This window comes from Saccopteryx leptura, chromosome 2 (assembly GCF_036850995.1).
Source record: "Saccopteryx leptura isolate mSacLep1 chromosome 2, mSacLep1_pri_phased_curated, whole genome shotgun sequence".
Classification (NCBI taxonomy): Eukaryota; Metazoa; Chordata; class Mammalia; order Chiroptera; family Emballonuridae; genus Saccopteryx; species Saccopteryx leptura.
The window spans coordinates 25,489,462-25,508,925 of NC_089504.1; the positions used below are offsets into that span (position 1 = coordinate 25,489,462).

The 19,464-nt window shown below is 44.7% G+C and overlaps 1 protein-coding gene across 1 annotated transcript in view; it reads left to right on the forward strand.

The window, feature by feature from the left end:
* Nucleotides 1–19,464, forward strand: part of ELP1 (elongator acetyltransferase complex subunit 1) — a 65,446-nt gene that overhangs the window by 19,301 nt on the left and 26,681 nt on the right. The window contains exons 12-25 of the mRNA XM_066367495.1: nucleotides 1,470–1,640; nucleotides 5,540–5,639; nucleotides 7,624–7,806; nucleotides 12,311–12,417; nucleotides 12,726–12,829; nucleotides 13,988–14,041; nucleotides 14,131–14,236; nucleotides 14,961–15,076; nucleotides 15,445–15,518; nucleotides 16,588–16,666; nucleotides 16,759–16,838; nucleotides 18,021–18,158; nucleotides 18,253–18,338; nucleotides 18,624–18,772. Coding sequence (XP_066223592.1) covers nucleotides 1,470–1,640; nucleotides 5,540–5,639; nucleotides 7,624–7,806; nucleotides 12,311–12,417; nucleotides 12,726–12,829; nucleotides 13,988–14,041; nucleotides 14,131–14,236; nucleotides 14,961–15,076; nucleotides 15,445–15,518; nucleotides 16,588–16,666; nucleotides 16,759–16,838; nucleotides 18,021–18,158; nucleotides 18,253–18,338; nucleotides 18,624–18,772 — 1,547 coding nt within the window. The remainder of the gene's footprint in view (nucleotides 1–1,469; nucleotides 1,641–5,539; nucleotides 5,640–7,623; nucleotides 7,807–12,310; nucleotides 12,418–12,725; nucleotides 12,830–13,987; nucleotides 14,042–14,130; nucleotides 14,237–14,960; nucleotides 15,077–15,444; nucleotides 15,519–16,587; nucleotides 16,667–16,758; nucleotides 16,839–18,020; nucleotides 18,159–18,252; nucleotides 18,339–18,623; nucleotides 18,773–19,464) is intronic.

Consider the following 19,464-nt stretch of genomic DNA (forward strand, 5'->3'; position numbering starts at 1 on the left):
GGTGCACATGTGGTGCTTGTATAAAACAACCAGCAGTATTTACTTGGTGGGTTGTTTTGGTTGTTTGGTTTATTTTTACTTTGTTTGTTCTCTTGTTTGGATGGGAATGCCTGTAGGTGGGGCATTTACTCTCCTGAGGACCATGTTTCCTCCCACACCCACTCACCCACCCCAGTTCCTCATCGTGCTGCACCCATGGTCTTCACATGTTTACTTGGGTGGCTTGTTGAGTACACAATTTTGACGCTGGGTAGAGGGACACAGTGGTGTTGTGGCTTTGGGTTTGTTAGTCTTGTATTTTGCCCTGACTTAGATTTTCATTGACCCTTGTGTCACCCCACCTGTGTTTCTCTGTTGTCTGATAAAATACTTGTCAATTATATACCTCTCCTGAGTGTTCAGTTCAACTCACAGACATCTAGTATGAAGATTAGCTTATTGTTTTTTAATTAGGTTGAGGATTTTTTTGTTGTTTTATTTTGGTGGAGGGAGGAAATTGGGGAGAGAAGTAGTCACACAAATAGTTAACTTTTTACTGATAACAGAAAGGAAAACTTGCTTTTTCTTTGGATTGTAGTGTGAGTTGGTGTACTAATTCATATTCTATGTAGTGGTCATAATACTGATTTAATAATCATATGTTCTGTGTAAAGGACTTAGTCATTTATGCCTTATTACCAAGTCCATACAGAGGGAATTGTTATACAGGTTTTAAAGGTATTGATTCCCTTGGCTTCAGTCAGGCTTAGTTGCAGTCCAAAGCTAGAACTCGGACCTGTTGTTTTTTTTTTGTATTTTTCTGAAGCTGGAAACGGGGAGAGACAATCAGACAGACTCCCGCATGCACCCGACCAGGATCCACCCAGCACGCCCACCAGGGGCAACACTCTGCCCACCAGGGGGCGATGCTCTGCCCCTCCGGGGCGTTGCTCTGTCGCGACCAGAGCCACTCTAGCACCTGGGGCAGAGGCCAAGGAGCCATTCCCAGCGCCCGGGCCATCTTTGCTCCAATGGAGCCTTGGCTGCGGGAGGGGAAGAGAGAGACAGAGAGGAAGGAAGGGGTGGGGGTGGAGAAGCAAATGGGTGCTTCTTCTATGTGCCCTGGCCGGGAATCGAACCCGGGTCCCCCGCACGCCAGGCCGACGCTCTACCACTGAGCCAACCAGCCAGGGCCGAACTCGGACCTCTTGACCTTGTCCTAGTCCCTGGCACCTGAAACCTCCAAGGCTGGAGAAGGACTTCTTTAGGTGTGAAGGTGACAATAGCCAGATATAGAGTCCGTGATACTTATGTTCCCCCCTTACATGAAGTTTAAGCTTACTCGTGATAAAAACACCAAAAATTATTTTAAAGAATTGGTGTATATTTCCAACCACCATTATTAGTTAGGGTACTGTGCTGTTCTGATCCCATATTTTACAGATTGAACGTCCGTGTGTCTAATCCTCCTCCTCTCTCCCCCAATGCAGACAGGGTGTTGGTGACAGTCTTCCGGCAGAGTGTAGTTCCTCCTCCCATGTACACCTACCGACTGCTGCTCCCACAGCCTGCGAATCAGGTCCTGTTCTCTGCCCATGCTCAGAAGAGTAATGACCTCGCTGTCCTCGATGCCACTAACCAGATTTCTGTGTATAAATGTGGTATGTTCAAAACTGTCAACAAGATGTGCTGAATTGGGTTCCTCCTCTATAAAGCAAGTTCTAATTTGGTATTGCCTTCACTCTAGTGTTTGCAAAAATTTTGAAGCTTATAATTATCTTTATTATTATGATATTTAATTGGCTTGTGTGTTTCTCCAAAGGAGTTTCAGTCTTAGTTTAGCTTATAAGAGGTATTCCTTTTGCTTTATTGAACTTGAAGCATCAGTTATTTATTTATTTATTTCTTAAGTGAGAAGCGGGGAGACAGAGAGACAGACTCCAGCATGCACCCCGACCGGGATCCACCTGGCAAGCCCCCTATGGGGCGATGCTCTGCCCACCTGGGTCCTTTGCTCAGCAGCCAAGCTATTCTAGCACCTGAGGCGAAGCCATGGAGCCTTCCTCAGCTCTCAGACCAGCTTGCTCCAACAGAGCCATGGCTGCAGGAGAAGAGAAGATAAAGAGGGGTGGGGGTGGAGAAGCAGATGGACGCTTCTCCTGTGTGCCCTGATCAGGAATCGAACCCAGGACATGCACACGCCAGGCCGACGCTCTACCACTGAGCCAACTGGCCAGGGTCCCATTAGTTATTTAAAGAATAATATTTGACCCTGGAAATAAGATGGTGTCTTATTACACCTTTAATGTGTTTTACGGTTTTCATCACCTTTGCACATATTTTTGGTTGATCTCCTAACCCACTAGGAGCTGTGTCACAGGCAGAATTTGCCTGAGCGAGAATGGACAGGGATTCCAGCTCCGGTGTTCTGGCTTCTGATTCATTTGCCTTCCACACCCCATTGCTCTCAGTTTCCAGCTGCTTCCCAGTGGACTGGCAGAACCTGCAACTAGATTTTAGTTTCGAGCTCTGTGGTCAGGTCATGAATTCTACTGGCAAATAACACTGGTGGCAAATAACCTTTTTTTTTTTTTTTTTTTTTTTTTTTACAGAGTCAGAGAGAGGGATAGACAGGGACAGATAGACAGGAACGGAGAGATGAGAGGCATCAATCATTAGTTTTTCGTTGTGCGTTGTGACACCTTAGCTGTTCATTGATTGCTTTCTCATATGTGCCTTGACTGTGGGCCTTCAGCAGATCGAGTAACCCATTGCTCAAGCCAGAGACCCCGGTCCAAGCTGGTGAGCTGTGCTCAAACCAGATGAGCCCGCGCTCAAGCTGGCGACCTCAGGGTCTCGAACCTGGGTCCTCTGCATCCCAGTCTGACGCTCTATCCACTGCACCACCACCTGGTCAGGCTGCAAATAACTTTTGAGTTCTCAAAAAAACTAAGACAGCTACTAGGGAGAGAATAATCAAAATTAAAATTAACTGATTATATTGGAATTCCCTGCTTGCTCATATGCTTTTCTACTAAATCAGCAGCCTACTATTGTAGTGATACTGCAGCAGTCCCCATTGTGTTCAGTGTCATTGCATTTTAATGTTGATGAGATACCTTAGGAACTTAGCTCTTGTTTATATCGATTAGTCTGTGATAAAATGGGTTTTGTTATATGTCATTTGTTTGAAGTCAGAGAACCATTAATGGCGTTAAGTGAGGATTTACTGTATGTGGGTATTTCTCCAGCTGCGCTGATTTTAATCTCACTCTATAAATGCTGTAATAATCCTCCTTAAACTTCTTATTGCTTTTTTTTTTTTAATTTATTCATTTTTTAGAGAGGAGAGAGAGAGACAGAGAGGGAGAAAGAGGAGAGAGAGAGAGAGAGAAGGGGGGAGGAGCTGGAAGCACCAACTCCCATATGTGCCTTGACCAGGCAAGCCCAAGGTTTTGAACTGGCAACCTCAGTATTTCCAGGTCGACGCTTTATCCACTGTGCCACCACAGGTCAGGCTGCTTTTTTTTTTTAACAAGTCATGAAAAGACTTTATTAAGAAGGCTTTGGAATAAAAAAATAAACTCTTGGTTCAATTTTCCAAACCCTTAGTCTTAATCACTTTACAAAATAATTGTAATATGTTCATTGTTGAGGCAAATCAGAAAAAGCAAAAATTAACCACTTTTCAAGGTAGATTTTTTATGCACCAGTAATATCAAAACTAAAGAAATAATTGTCTTTTTACTTGACCATTTGGTGTCTGACTGCTAGTTTTGTGAGAGGAAAACGAGTCCGTCGCAGGGGAAGCTGCAGTGCTCGCTGTAGGGTGCTCATGAGTTTCCGCATTGTTTACAGCGCACAGAATATCTGCCCTACATTCACGTATGGTGTACAGTTCTGTGGTTTTAGTATATTTACAGAGTTTTGCAGCCATCACCAGAGTCAGTATAGTTGACTGTATTGTATACCCTACATTCATTGTGCTGATTCTTACAGCTCCCTGTAATCAGATAGGGCGGGTTGAGAACTCCGCTTTTGGAAGACTTGTCCGGTGTCAGCACGTGGAGTAGGCCATGGTGTGGGCACCTGGGGTAGGCATACCATGGGGCTGTTGCATGTGTAGGTAGGGGCCGGTGAGAGCTTGAGCCAGGGTAGTGTCTGTAGAAATGGAAAGAAGAGAAAGATCACACAAATAAATGCAGGAGTCAAAAGCCTTTGGGAAGTTAAGGCATGTAGTGTGTTTGAGTATGAAAGAGTCTGGCAAAAGGTCGTGAGAGTTTTTATTAGAGCCTAGAATTTAGAGATGAGCCTCTCAAACATGGAGCAGTGTCAGCCGGTGGCCCTGGCGCGGAGAGCTCACGTGGAGTTGAAGTTGTTGCATGGCAGCACTGGGCACCTGCTTCGCGAGCATCGTAGGAGGGCAGGTGAGTGAGAGATTCAGGAGTGCTAGTATACAGCCAGCGACGGCAGCCTCCAGGTTGTGCAGGAGTCAAGTGGCTGTTGAGGAATAATGCATTTTATTGGGAGCAAAAGGAATGAGAACGGGAAAGATTGGAAGTTGAGGACAAAGTCAGGATATTTCAGTTTGAGGTCTCAGAGTGGACAAGTCAGGATACGGAGAAGGGCTCAGAGCCTAAGCTGAAGGGAAAGAGCCCTGTGACAGACAGACAACTTGTAGGTGAGTCAGGTGGAAACAAATTAGATGCCACAATTTTCAAAGGTGACATTTGATACTGCTTTTTTCCTCCATGTTTATTGATTGTCTGGTATATGCCAGGTTCATTCTAGTCCATGCCTTGGTGGAGTATATCTTCTAGTTGGGGAGAAAGATTGTAAATAAAAGTTATAATTGATCAAGGGGCAAATGCTGTGGGAAAAAATAAGCAAGGCCTGGGCCTAGGGAGAGCAGGGGATAAGGGCGGCGGGGGAAGGTGGCTTTGTGTGTAGGGTGATCTGGAAGCCTCCCTGTGAAGGTGACATTGAAGGAGAGACCCGGTGGGAATTGCAGAGGAGGCCATGCAGACCCGTGGGGAAAGAACATTCCAGAGAGAGGACAGAGCCACGTCTAAGGTGCTGTTGTGTGCAGGAAACAGCCAGGAGTCCGAGTGGCTGCAGCAGAGCAGGTGAGGGGAGGGTGGTGGGCGGGGTCACAGAGGGGACAGGAAACCTGCTGTATGAGACGGGAAGCCACAGGAGGGTTCGGAGCAGAAGTGTGCTGTTCTGACTCAGTGTTTTAAAGGATTGCATTGGCTGCTGTGAGGTGAATAAACTGATCAGGAATGGAAAGAGAATGTCTTGTAACCAAGGATGCGAGGTTGGTGAGAGGTGGTGGTGGGGTTGTGACCAGTGTAGTGTGAAGGGAAAATGGTTTTGGGTTAAACCTGAAAGGTTAGGTAAGGCAGAGATTTAAGAAAGAGATTGAGATGTGATTATTTTCTAGATTGCTTTATTTGTAAAGCAGTGTGACCCCTAGAACCCATTAAGTGCAGGGCAGGAGCCCATAACCTCAGTATCAGGGGAAATGTTTGTAGTTTACTGTGACCGCTTTGTTTTCCAGGTGACAGTCCAAGTGTGGATCCCACGGTGAAACTGGGAGCTGTGGGCGGAAATGGGTTTAAAGTTCCCATTAGGACACCTCATCTGGAAAAGAGATACGAGTAAGCAGTTCTTAATTATCTGGGACCTCTGGGAGCGGAAGGAGCCAGCATTTACCTCTAACTTTACCCACTGTTCTCCTGTGCCTTAGCTGAGTGGAACAAGTACACACAACAGGCGGGTGCTGGTGTTTCGTACATACAACAGGCGGGTGCTGGTGTTTCAGCCTCGTCGGGCGGCCGCTTACCTGTGATGGGACTGTCAGGCGTGGAGGCAGGAGAACACAAGTAGTAACCCAGCCTACAGCCCTTTCCTCTCAACAGCGTTGGTTCTCCCCGGAAAATCGCGTGGGGAGGGTGGAGGTGAAGACGGCAGGCCAGTTTCCCTCGCTTACCTAAGTGAGGATGTCCGGGTGTTACCTTACGGCTGGCTGTACACAGCCTCTGCCTCTGCCTCATCCCACACCAAGCCCCTGTGCTTGTTGTGAGGGCCGCAGGGTGGAAATCGGAATGAGCTCTCCCATGGAAATAATAGTATAAATTTGGGGGGATAATCGAATACCTCAGGTACACTACAGGTATGAAATGACCCAGCAGCCACATTGTTAATTCTAACGCCATTTCTGTGATAATCTAGGATTTGAGTTTATTCTATTTGATGAGCCATGTTCTTAATTACTGTACTATTCTGCCTCCCAAGAGCATTTATTTCTGAATTAATAGGAATAATAAACTGACTGGAACAAACAACTGAACATTTCTTAAATATATGTAATATATTTCATAAATGTATAATGTATCTAACCTGTGTATGATTTGGGGGCTGCCTATTTATACCTAGTAATTTTCAAAGAACATTGATGTGGATTTTTTTTTATAGACTTGAAACCACTAGAGGACAGAAAGTATAGGCAATTTAGAATATAGTTTCATCTTGTAGAAGTGGAGAGGATAGCTTCACGTGATTGAGAAGAGTTCGGGAAGGACATGAATAGTTGTCTTGGTCCTAGAAGAAGGGCTAGGTTAGGACTGGCAGAGACGGGTTGGGAACGTGGGTGTGGCGGGCAGCCGTGTTGGTGAGAGCCCGGTGGGGCCCCGGCGTGGGGCTGAATGCAGTGGAGAGACTGAGTCCTGGCAGAGCTGTTTGAGGAGGAAAGTCAGGCCCGTGGCCCAGCTCCTTCAGTGCCCGAGCGCTTGCTGCTTCAGCTCAAGGCAGGCAGTAGCCATGATGAGTTCCCGTGTGAGGAGGCAGGTGCTCTCTGGTGCACGGGTGCTCCAGGAGGAAGGTGTTAGAGGTAGGAAACTCTCTCGGGCTCTTACTCATTTTGATGTGGGGTGCTAGAAAAGGGCCTATCCTATTGAGATCCAAATACCTGCTGCAGTTTGCTTTGAATGCTGGTAAGCGGGGACAGTAGAAAACTCAGGTTTGTTAGTGTAGAGTCGACCAGGGCCAGGTAATTTTCTTGCACGGTCAGTTTCATGAAATGTTCTCTTTAAAGATCTCAGAGTGTAAGAAACGACATTAGCCTGACCAGGTGGTGGCGCAGTGGATAGAGCATTGGTCTGGATGCGGAAGACCCAGGTTCGAGGCCCTGAAGCTGCTGGCTTGAGGATGGGCTCATCCGGTTTGAGCAAGGCTCACCAGCTTGAGACCAAGGTTGCTGGCTTGAGCAAGGGGTCACTCGCTCTGCTGCAGCCCCGGGCAAGGCACATGTGAGAAAGCAATCAATGAACAATTAAGATGCCACAATGAAGAATTGATTATTCTTATCTCTCTCCCTTCCTGTCTGTCCCTATCTGTCCCTCTCTCTCTCTCTGTTACAAACATACACACACAAAAGAAACAATATTAAATAAGTAGAAAACACAGTTTAGAGCCAGCAAGCATTAGTTTTGGATTTTTTAGTATTTGACATTACTTCAGGTTTTGTTCCTCTAAATAATTAGGTGTTGACTATATGTAGGGCGGTTTATTCTTCACTCAGGAAAATCTCAGTGGTATTAAAGTTTTATTCACATCTTGGATATTCTTCAATATTTAAAACAGAATTCAATTTGAGAATAGTGAAGACCAAGAAGTGAATCCACTGAAGCTTGCCTTTCTTACCTGGATCCAAGAAGACGTCTTCCTGGCCGTAAGCCACAGTCCGTCCAGCCCGCAGTCTGTTGTTCACCGTCTGACTGCGGCCTCCTCCGGGACGGACGACGAGCACGGACAGCTCACTGTTAGGTATGACAGCACTTCCTGTGTTCGTGTGTTTGCAGGTGGGGTGATGCTTTGTCCTCATGAGCATAGGAATTTTTTGGGCTTCTAATGATAGACACACTTAGCCAGAGGTTAAGGCTAGTTTTGAGTCATGTCAAAATACATGCTAAAGCCCTGGCCGGTTGGCTCAGCGGTAGAGCGTCGGCCTAGCGTGCGGAGGACCCGGGTTCGATTCCCGGCCAGGGCACACAGGAGAAGCACCCATTTGCTTCTCCACCCCTCCGCCGCGCTTTCCTCTCTGTCTCTCTCTTCCCCTCCCGCAGCCAAGGCTCCATTGGAGCAAAGATGGCCCGGGCGCTGGGGATGGCTCTGTGGCCTCTGCCCCAGGCGCTAGAGTGGCTCTGGTCGCAATATGGCGACGCCCAGGATGGGCAGAGCATCGCCCCCTGGTGGGCAGAGCGTCGCCCCCTGATGGGCGTGCCGGGTGGATCCCGGTCGGGCGCATGCGGGAGTCTGTCTGACTGTCTCTCCCTGTTTCCAGCTTCAGAAAAATGAAAAAAAAAAAAAAAAAAAAATACATGCTAAGCCTGGCCTGTGGTGGCACAGTGGGTGAAGCATCAACCTGTAATGCTGAGGTCGCCAGTTTGAACCCCTGGGCTGGCCTGGTCAAGGCACTGACAATAAGCAATCAATGAATAACTAAAGTGAAGGAACTATAAGTTGATACTTCTTGCTCCATCCCCCACCCTCTGTAAAGTCAGTAAATAAAATATTTTTTTTTAATGTTTATTTTACTGATTTTAGAGAGAGAGGAAGGAGAGAGAAAGACAGGAACATCGATTTATTCTTGTATGTGCTCTGACTGGGTATCAAACTGGCAATTTCTGCGCTTTGGGACAACGCTCTAACCAACCAAGTTGTCTGGCCAGGGCATAAGTAAAAACACTTTTAAAATACAGGCTAAAAATGTATCAAAAAGTGAAAAATAAGACAAATACCAGTAGATGAGGCAAACCATTTAAGATGTACTAAGAGTTTTATTTGAGCAGATACTTATATTCCAGCAGGGCAGTAGCGAGCTCGAGAATCAGCTGAGCAGATACTTATATTCCAGCAGGGCAGGAGCGAGCCCGAGAATCAGCTGCTCTAATTACCTCTGTTAGTAAAGTCAGTTATAAGAGTCCTGGCTATAGCTCAACTGGTTAGAGCTGTGGTTGGCAAACTGCGGCTCATGAGTCACGTGTGGCTCTTTGGCCCCTTGAGTGTGGCTCTTCCACAGAATACCACGTGTGGGCACTACCTCGATAAGGAATGTACCTACCTATATAGTTTAAGTTTAAAAAATTTGACTCTCAAAAGAAATCTCAATCCTTGTACTGTTGATATTTGGCTCTGTTGACTAATGAGTTTGCCAACCACTGGGTTACAGCATCGTCCCGAACTATAGAGGTTGCTGGTTTGATCCCCGGTCAGGCCACATACAGGAGCAGATTGATGTTCCTGTCCCTCTCTTTCTCTCTCTCACTGAAATCAGTAAATTAAAAAAAAAAATTTTTTATCAGTTATAAGATCTGTTTATATGTGTTTCATTTATTTTTATTTTTATTTTTTTTTATTTTTCCAAAGTTGGAAACGGGGAGGCAGTCAGACAGACTCCCGCATGCACCTGACTGGGATCCACCGGGCATGCCCATCTTGGGGCGTTGCTCTGCCGCAATCAGAGCCACTCTAGCGCCTGAGGCAGAGGCCACAGAGCCATCCTCAGCGCCCGGGCAAACTTTGCTCCAATGGAGCCTTGGCTGCGGGAGGGGAAGAGAGAGACAGAGAGGAAGGAGAGGGGGAGGGGTGGAGAAGCAGGTGGGCGCTTCTCCTGTGTGCCCTGGCCGGAAATCGAACCCGGGACTCCTGCACGCCAGGCCGACGCTCTACCACTGAGCCAACCGGCCAGGGCCATGTGTTTCATTTTGATGTCAGGCCTCCTCCTCTTCTTCACATTTTGTTTAATACTTGACTACATTTGCTACTGGAAAGTCTGTTTTTCATCTTTTTTATCTTTTTGTTTTCTTTGTTTTTTATTTTTATTTATTTATTTATTTATTTATTTTTCTGAAGTGAGAAGCAGGGAGACAGAGAGACAGACTCCCTGTATGTGCCTGGCTGGGATCCAGTTGGCATGTCCACCAGGGGGCGATGCTCTGCCCATCTGAGGCGTTGCTCTATTGCAACCAGAGCCATTTTAGCGCCTGAGGCAGAGGCCATGGAGCCATTCTCAGTGCCTAGGCCAGCTTTGCTCCAATGGAGCCTTGGCTGTGAGAAGAGAAGAGAGAGAGAAAGAGAAACGAGGGGGAAGGATGGAAAAGCAGATGGGTGTTCCTCCTGTGTGCCCTGGCTGGGAATTGGACCTGAAACTTCCACAAGCCAGACTGACCAGCCAGAGCCCTATCGTTTTATTTTCTAATTGTATAGTTTCATTAAGGTATAATCAATACAATAAACTGCACAAGTTATGTATGTACAATTTGATAACTGTTGACATATCTATATATCAGTGAAGCCATACAGTGAGGAAATAGAATGTAGGCTTTCCCCACAAACATTTTTATGCCCCTTGGTAACATCCTCCATGCCTACCACATCCCCAGACAACCAGAAATCTGTTTTCTGTCATTGTCGATTGCATTTGATAGAATTCCTCTATTTTTCTTTGCTAAAATTCCACTGTTCCCTGGCTGTGAGTTTCATTTCGATTCCTGACTGCATCTTTGTTATGTAACAGGCTCTAGCTAATGACTGCTGCTTTCTGCACTGTGAGCCGCTTTGTGCAGTTGGTAGTGCTGTCCCGGCAGTTTTGTGATGGGCTCCGGTTTCCAGTGTCAAAGCGTGGCCCCTGAAGCGTATGCTGACGTTACTCTCCCCCAGTTACGAACTTCTCTAATCTTTGACTCGTAATGCTTTATATTTTTAAAAAGCTTTTTGTGAATATGCCTGAATGCAGAAAATGTTGTGGCTACATGTAGCACTTAAACATAACCAGGGATTTATTTTTGAAAAGCAGAGCAGTTTTCATTAGAAATGCCTAAATTATGCAAGTTTCTACTTTTCAAAATTTAGAATTCTTTATAGAAGAAAAGGCTAGATGCAGTCATCTCATTTACTGTAAAGGGAATGAGAAGTTATTTAAAATATGTTTCTGTTGCTCTGAGTTTTGTTTCTCAAGAAAGACTGTTTTGTCCATATATGTAGAATGTTAACATCTTTGAGGAATATAAAGTCCCTCAATTAGTTTATAGCTCTTAATAGCTTACACTTACTACAGCAAGTGCTTTTTTAAAGGTACTCTTCTTAGTGTTTTACCTGTATTCACTTATTTCTCACAATACCCCTCAGACTTTGTACTGTTAGCATTCTATAACTGAGACAGCTAAGACACATAGCACTTAAGTAACTTGCCTGAGACCACACAGGTGAAACCAGGGTCCAGTTCCAGCAAGTCTAGTTCCAGAGTTGTTCCCTTACAGATTATTTATCCTCACAAAATTTGGAACATTTTGGGTATATTTTTCCCCTTTATTTCTAAATGAGAGAAGGGGAGACAGTGAGACAGACTCCTACATGTGCTCTGACTGGGATCCACCCAGCAACCCTGTCTTGGGCTGATGCTTGAATATCAAACTATTTTTAGCACCTGAGGCTGAGATGCTCGAACCATCCAAGCTATCCTCAGCACCCGGGGCTGTGCTCGAGCCAGTTGAGCCACTGGTTGTGGAAGGGGGAGAGGGAGAGAAGGGGGAGAGGGAGAGAAGCAGATGCCCGCTTCTCCTGCGTGTCCTGACCAGCAGTTGAACCTAGGATGTCCATACGTTGGGCCTATGCTCTATCCACTGAGCCACTGGCCAGTGCTTTTGAGTATTTTGTAGATTGGTTAAAAACTCTTTGATTAGATGTAGCATCGGTACCATTTGATTTTATTGCTACCTCTTCCACTTCCTTTAATACACATCTAGTCTCTGTTCACTGACTCAGGAGCAAATATGATATAATGGCAATAGTAGATTCCCCTCTTCCGGTTAATGAAGACCCACAAATTTCTATGAATGAATATGATAGTGATTAAGAGAGTGCTGTATGTTCCTACAGATACACTGCTTTATTAATGCAGTTTATATTTTAAGAAGACAGATAATATTGGCACCAGGTATGTCTAATGAAGGTGATAAATTGTAATAAGTTGTGATAAGTTACAATGAGTGCTGCCAGAATAGGAGTGATGACTTCCCCATGTAGACACCTAGCTCATCTGTGTCGTGGAAAACAGTGTGATGTGACAGGTGACTGCTTTGTCTGGGCCCATGGCACAGTGGTTCATCACTGTGTGTGTGTGTGTTGTGTGTGTTGTGTTGAAAAAAGCAGAGCAGCACCAAAAGAAAATTGCTTGTTTCTTTTTCTATTTGCAAAGTCAGTGAAATGTCACTACTTTTGAGAAAAACTGTCTGCTCACATTCCCCTCCTCCCTTTTTTGTTTTGCCAGCTCCTCTGTGACAGTGGATGGGGTGATAATCAGCCTGTGTTGCAGTTCCAAGACCAAGTCAGTAGCATTGCAGCTGGCCGGTGGCCAGATACTGAAGTACCTGTGGGGTGAGTATCAGAATGTTAGGAACTCATGGACTTATGTGGATGTTTAATTCTGAAACGTGACTTGTACCTTGTCTGCTGCATTGTTAGATCTTCTAACTCCTCTGGAAACCCTCAGCTATCACGTGGAATTGGCAGGTGTTTTCTGCTCTGTTTTCTCTTGTCATGAACTGGAGCACCCTAATAATGAGTTTCCAGAATACATTTGGAAGTAATCCAAATTGCATGTTAAGTGTTTTAGCAAGTAATAATGTGAGTTTTTTAAAAAGAGCACGTCAGCTCTTTGTAAACTTCATCTGCCCACCCTGCAGAGTCACCCTCTCTGGCAGTTGAACCCTGGAAGAACCCGGGGGGGTTGCCGGTTCGATTTCCTCATCCGTGCACACAGACTGAATTGGCCGTGATTGGAGGGGAGGTAAGTGACACAGGGCAGAACAATTCACCCTTAAAGCAGTGACCCAGGATCTGATAACGTTGGGTAGAACGAGTGTGGGCTTTGGAGGTGGATCTCTTACTAAATCTTAAGGTAACAATGAGAAGTTATCAATTATTCTGAGCCTCAGTTTCTTCATCTGTGAAATGGGATTAAGAGGTTGTCTGGCATGCAATGTACTTCTCTCCTTTCTTGGAGGTATAAATTTAAAAATAGAAGAATGTAGTTAGCAGACTTTTAGCCCCAGTTGTACAGAACAGTCAAAGTTAAATATCTTTTAGGGGCAGCAAAAATATAATCTTGGAAGTAGTATTCAGTGGGTTGTATTCAACAAATATTAAAATACCTGTAATTGTGGTGGGTGATAGGATACAATTGTTATAAAACAAAACAGCTGTTTAATCCCTTGTTCTTCTGGACTTCGTAATCTGTCAGCAGATGATCTGACTGTCCGCTCCGATGGGAGGAGGCAGATGAGCCGGCTGTGATGGGGGAGAGTGGGCGGGGTGGGGGGCTCACTGGAGGATGGCAGCTGTGAGCATGGGGAGACCTGCTCTGGGGGAAAGCTCTGTGTTGGGGTGCTGTCTGTGCGGAGAGGTGGAGGAAGAGAGCTCAATCCCTGAGGAGGGGAACGTGTTCAGGGAGAAGGCTGTACACACCTTGAACTTGAAAAGCGCTCAGCTTATTCTAGGAACTGAATGGAAGCAGTCTGGCTGGAGCTTAGTGAAAGGCCGTAGGATGGAATGTGGGGTTTTTTTATTTAACAAAGGAAAACTATTCATAATTTTTTATCAGTAGAGTAATGTGATTTGCTTCATGGTTGGAAAGGTTTTTCTGGCTGCCCAGTAGAGAGTAGATTGGAAAAGAATGAGAGTGGAAGTGACTGTTGGAGTGGAGGCAGCAAGGGCAGAAAGGTGACGTATTTGAAATATACGTTGAAGACAGAAGTGACAGGGCTTGCTGATGGGTTGGGTGGCATCGTACTCCACCTGTCACTGGACCAGTCACTCCCTACATATCTATATATTCAGTCCCGATTACACATGTGAAATTATAGGCCAGTAGAACTGTGTAATAGGAAAGTTAAGTTTAACTAGTTTGGTTAGAATTGTTTGTAATTTCAGTCTTACTTCTTTGCAGGAATGTGTCCTTGGTCTAACTGACAAGTGTCGCTTTTTCATCAATGACAATGAGGTATAAAGGCTTGATTTGGTGCTGGGTCCTTTTCCATGTTGCTTCCAAGCATAAAACTCAGTGTCCCCCTTGCCTCCCTTGCCTCGTAGGTTGCTTCAAACATCACATCATTTGCAGTATACGATGAGTTTCTGTTGTTGACAACGCATTCTCATACCTGCCAGTGTTTTTGCCTGAGGGATGCTTCATTCAAAAGTAAGTTTTCAGTGTGTGAAATAGAAAATAGTCCCTTTTCAAATATCTTTTGTTCTTTGAAGTCTTGTTGACTTTTAAGCTTTTGATCTTGGAGTCCTAGACTGGAGAAAACCATTAGTGTTCAATTAGTCCCCAGTCTCAGCATACTATCTCAGTTAAGTCATTCCACACCAGTTAGCAAAGACTTCCTGAGAAGGAAGTCTTCATTAAGCAGAATGTTCTGTTCTAAAGTTAAACACACACCAAACTGGGACTGTGCTCTAACTTCTCCATAACCTTCCTTTTCTCACTGTGGCCATCCTTGTACCACCTGAAGGACTCTATCCCGTGGAGTAATCGGCTCCCTTTTTTCTTCTATAGCAAGGGCAACCCCACCCCTCATGTGTGTGCACGCATGTGTGTGCAAGTTCCTTATTCTAAAAATCCCCATTTATTGTCTTTGCTTCTAACCTGGAAATTCACTGGTATGATTATAGTGCTAAGAAACGGAGGGGCTGCCCAGCCTTCCCTGTGTTTTCCAATCAGCTGAGAAGTTGTGTATGTGAATATGCGGGAAAGCCCGCTCGAGGGCTGAGACTGTTTACCAGGAAGGGGAATGGTCTTGAGGTTGAGTGGGGAGCAAAGGAGCTCTCTTGTCTTCGGGTAACATGCAGTTTCAGCTGCAGTTAATGGAGAGTGGCTTGTCTGACAGTGATTCTCAAGGCTTAGCCAATGGCGTCTTCAGCATTACAGGCGGGTCTGAGCAGCAGTCACGTGTCTCATGGGGAAACTCTGCGGAAGGTGGAGAGGGGATCCCGCATTGTCACTGTTGTGCCCCAGGACACGAAGCTGATACTACAGGTAAGCTGATTATTCCCGCTGTGTTTCTGATTGTTGTTGGACAGTCAAGACCAAACAATTATTGCAGATTGTATTTTACGCTCTCTTATTATTTGCAATAATTTATTATAAATCTTTCCTTGCTAGGTTCTCTTTTAGCTTTATACAAAGCACTGTTCATACAGGTTCTGCCCAGGAAAGCTAATAGGGAAGCTTTTCTGGAAAGTCACAAGAAATACTGAGCACAACTGCTGTCTTCTGCTAAAAGTGTGTTCACTTTATGGTGTTTGTGGTAGTTCACTGTGAAGTTAGATAAAGTTGTGTGTCCTGGGTATTTAAATGTTTTCTATCTAATTAAAACTTTATTGCTTGGATTTATTTATTTTAAGATGCCAAGGGGAAACTTAGAAGTTGTTCATCATCGAGCCCTGGTTTTAGCTCAGGTTCGGAAGTGGTTGGACAAGTAAGTACCATGCATGTGACTGGTTAGCTTGTTACGACTTTTTTTTTTTTGTGACAGAGACAGAGAGGGACAGATAGGGACAGGCAGGCAGGCAGGGAGAGAGATGAAAAGCATTAATTCTCCTTGTAGCACCTTAGTTGTTCATTGATTGCTTTCTCATATGTGCCTTGACTGGGGGGGGGGCTAAAGCAGACCGAGTGACCCCTTGCTCGAGCCAGCAACCTTGGGCTCAAGCTGGTGAGCCTTGCTCAAACCCCATGAGCCCACGCTCAAGCCAGCGACCTCGGGGTTTCGAAACTGGGTCCTCCGCCTCCCAGTCCGAAACTATCCACTGCGCTACCGCCTGGTCAGACGAGCTTGTTATGACTTCTGTGTGAAGACAGTAAGTATTCTTTTAAAGGATTTAAAACTTAAAGTCTGCAAAAACTTCATTACAGATGTCGCCAATCAGATTTGCAGAGGATTTTTCCCCCATACTTTAATTTTAATACCACGTGCATAGTTGATGTTTCCAGCAGAAAGAATCATGAGGCTCGTCCCATCAGTCAGAGCTTCCTAGCCTGTGGGATCCGAAGGGCTTTACGTGGCCTGTAAACCCAGGGAAATTGTGCAGACCAAACTGTGTATAAACCCAGACCAAACTGTATCTGTATGTTTAACTGGGCAGAAGGCCCAAGGCTTTCAGATTTACAGGGGGACTATCACCCAAAAATGCCTGCGCCACTGTTAGGAAAGAATGATCCATTATTGGAATCTGTGTGGGGGGAACTTTGTATTATTTTGTTAGAAAAGGAAGTAGACCAAAATTCCTTGATGATTTTCTTTCGTATGTAGTTGAGGATGTAGTCCTTAGCCTGCCATGGTGACTAATGACTACATCATACCTTGTAAGAAGGTAAATGAGTTTGGTATTCGATTTTTCTATTCTGTGATTTCAGAGTGGAAATCCATTTGTGATTGTTTGGCACTTGGGCTGTAAGCTAATTAGAACTGGTTTGTATAATGAAAATGTGCTGGGTCTTGGGAGCTTAGTGTTTGTGAATGCCTTTTCTACCCATTCTCTTCACAGACTTATGTTTAAAGAAGCATTTGAATGCATGAGAAAACTGAGGATTAATCTCAACCTGATTCATGATCATAATCCTAAAGTAAGCTTCTGCCTCTGCTGTTTACCCCATCTTGTTTTAGATTGGAACGCATGTGGCCTGAACTAAATGTTTTGTTCCCTTTTTTTGGATAGGTGTTTCTTGAAAATGTGGAGACCTTCATAAAACAGATAGATTCTGTAAATTATATCAATTTGTTTTTCACAGAATTGAAGTAAGTAATTTGAATGTATGATATATATAATTTTCTCTTATAGTTAAGGAAATCAGATAGGTAGGTAGGTTAGGTAGGTAGGTAGGTAGATGGGAAAAATTTCACTAAAACTCTTAAATGTAATATGTACTGGAATTTTTCCTTTTTTTCCTTTTTATAACTAGTCTGTTTAAAACTAAGACTTTAAAGTATGTAGGTAAGAATTATTATTTGACTATTTTTAGATGGACATGTAAAACTTTTTCTTGCTAGATTAAAATCAAATGGTGTCTTTTTCTGTCTGCATTGATTTTTTTCTCCAACTTTTTAATGAAATATTTTAAACACATAGTAAAGTTGAGAAAATTGTCAGATGAGCATTCTGCACCTAGATTCTAGAATTCATGTTTATTTGCTTTATCACTGTTGATCATCTGCCCATTCATCATGCTGTTAGACAAATTTCAAGGGAACTGTAGACATCAGTTGCCTTGTCTCAGCATTTCACTTTGCATGACATTATGTAGGAATGTGTCGTTTGTGTAGGGGCCTCTAATGAAATGCACAGATCAGTAAGTGTACCATGCAGTGAGTTTAGACAAATGTATATACTTCCATGCAACTTAAACCCCTACCAAGAGGACCTTCTCTTTATCTCACAACTTCCCTCCAGCCCCTGCTCAGTCAGTTGCTGTCCCCTAGGCAACCACTTTTTTGAGTTTTACACCATAGATCACTTTTGCATGTTCAAGAGCTGTATACATGGACTCATATAGTATTCACTTTTCTGTTTAAATAAAGCTTTCCTTTAGTGTGTAGCATCTTGAGATTCATCCACTCTGCATTTATTACAAGTTCATCTTGTACGCCATTGTGTAAATATGCTACAGTTGTTAGGAAAAAAAAAGAAAATACGTGTGTGTGTGTGTGTGTGTGTGTGTGTACTATAATTGTTTATTCACACCCAGACTGGACCTAAAACCTTCTATGAGTATTACTGCACATGTCTTTTGTGGACATGATTTTATTTCTCAATTGTTTTCTCCATGTTTTTACCTTATATGAGTATTTTCATAATTGAACTGTTTTCCAGGAGCTATTTTTATTTATCATCTCATCAGCACACCTGGGTTTATGTTGGTGTCGTTTGAGAGCGGGGACACATGTTCAGTGAGTGACCTTTTAATGCACACTTGTTCTTAGGGAAGAAGATGTCACCAAGACCATGTACCCTCCACCCATTGCCAGCACTGTCCAACGGCCTGGGGACCCCGCAGGGAGGAAAGTAGACCTTATCTGCGATGCTATGAGAGCGGCCATGGAGAGCATCGACGCTGACAGGTACGTGTGCCGGCACTGGTGGCGTCTGCAATAACAGTGTACAGTTGTCTGTTCACCCTTCTTATCCTGGGGTGGTCTTCGCTTGTTGCCTCAGGTACTGCCTGTCGATACTCACCTCTCACGTGAAGAAAACAACCCCGGAACTGGACATTGTGCTGCAGAAGGTACACGAGCTCCAAGGTAGAGACCCGTTCACAGAGTGTTTAATGGGCTTGTCACTGTTCAGTCTCCGGGGGATGGCACCGACAGGGGCCAGGGCCTCAGCACAGCTGTATGGTATGGCCATTGAGTGCCATGTTAAGATCTGTTAGTTTTTTGAGTGCTGCCCTACAAAACATGTACAAAAGAGTCGAAAGCGTGTAACTGTGAGAAAATCTATTACTTTGTCTTTTTGGTTATGCTGCCTCTGGTATGGGGGTTTCTCCCAAATGGTTCGGTTCTGTTTTGTTTTCTGACACTTGACAGGAAATGCTCCCCCTGTTCCTGATGCTGTGAGTGCAGAAGAGGCCTTGAAGTATTTGCTGCTGCTGGTGGATGTGAATGAATTATATGACCATTCTCTTGGGACCTATGACTTTGATTTGGTCCTTATGGTAGCTGAGAAGTCACAGAAGGTGTGTGGAGCTGCTACTTTGCTGTCTCTTTGGTTCTGTTTGGTTCTTGTGTCTGTAACCATGGTAGCACGAACCCTCGCTCCTGCTAGTGCGGAGTTCCGCCTGGTGCTGTCCGGTCGGAAGGCCTGCAGGCAGCTCTGTGAGCGGGCGGGGCCTCGCTCTGAGTGCCATTCTCTGTAAAGTGCTGTGCTGATCTAAGTGTTTTGACTGTGAGGATGAGCAAGTGAAGTAAAATTACTTGGTTATTTTTAAGATTATAGGCATATGTATGGACAAATTCTCCTTTTATAAAGGAAATAAAGCATTCCTTTTCAGATTCAGACCTCTCTCTTGTAGCTCACTTCTTCAGGGGAAGGTTGAAACACGGTGCCTCTTGTCCCACCTTCGCAAGCTGTCGTCAAAAAGTTTGAACGCTGGTCTGCACATTTTTTCTATTTTGCAGCCTCAGTTTCATCCCCTACCAATTCCTTTCTTTGCTCTTGCCAGAGTGATCTTTCAAAAAAGGAAAATTTGATCCTTCATTCCTCTGTTTAAAATCCTTCATGGGCTCCCCATGTCTCCAGGATCAGGTTCAGAAGCCATGGTGTTCCGTGGTCTGCTCCCCGTGTATCTGTTGTCATTGCTGATGCTGTCCCTCTTTCTGTTCCCTGGAGGAAAGCAGTGCTTGTCTGGCCCAACCACCACACACCTTT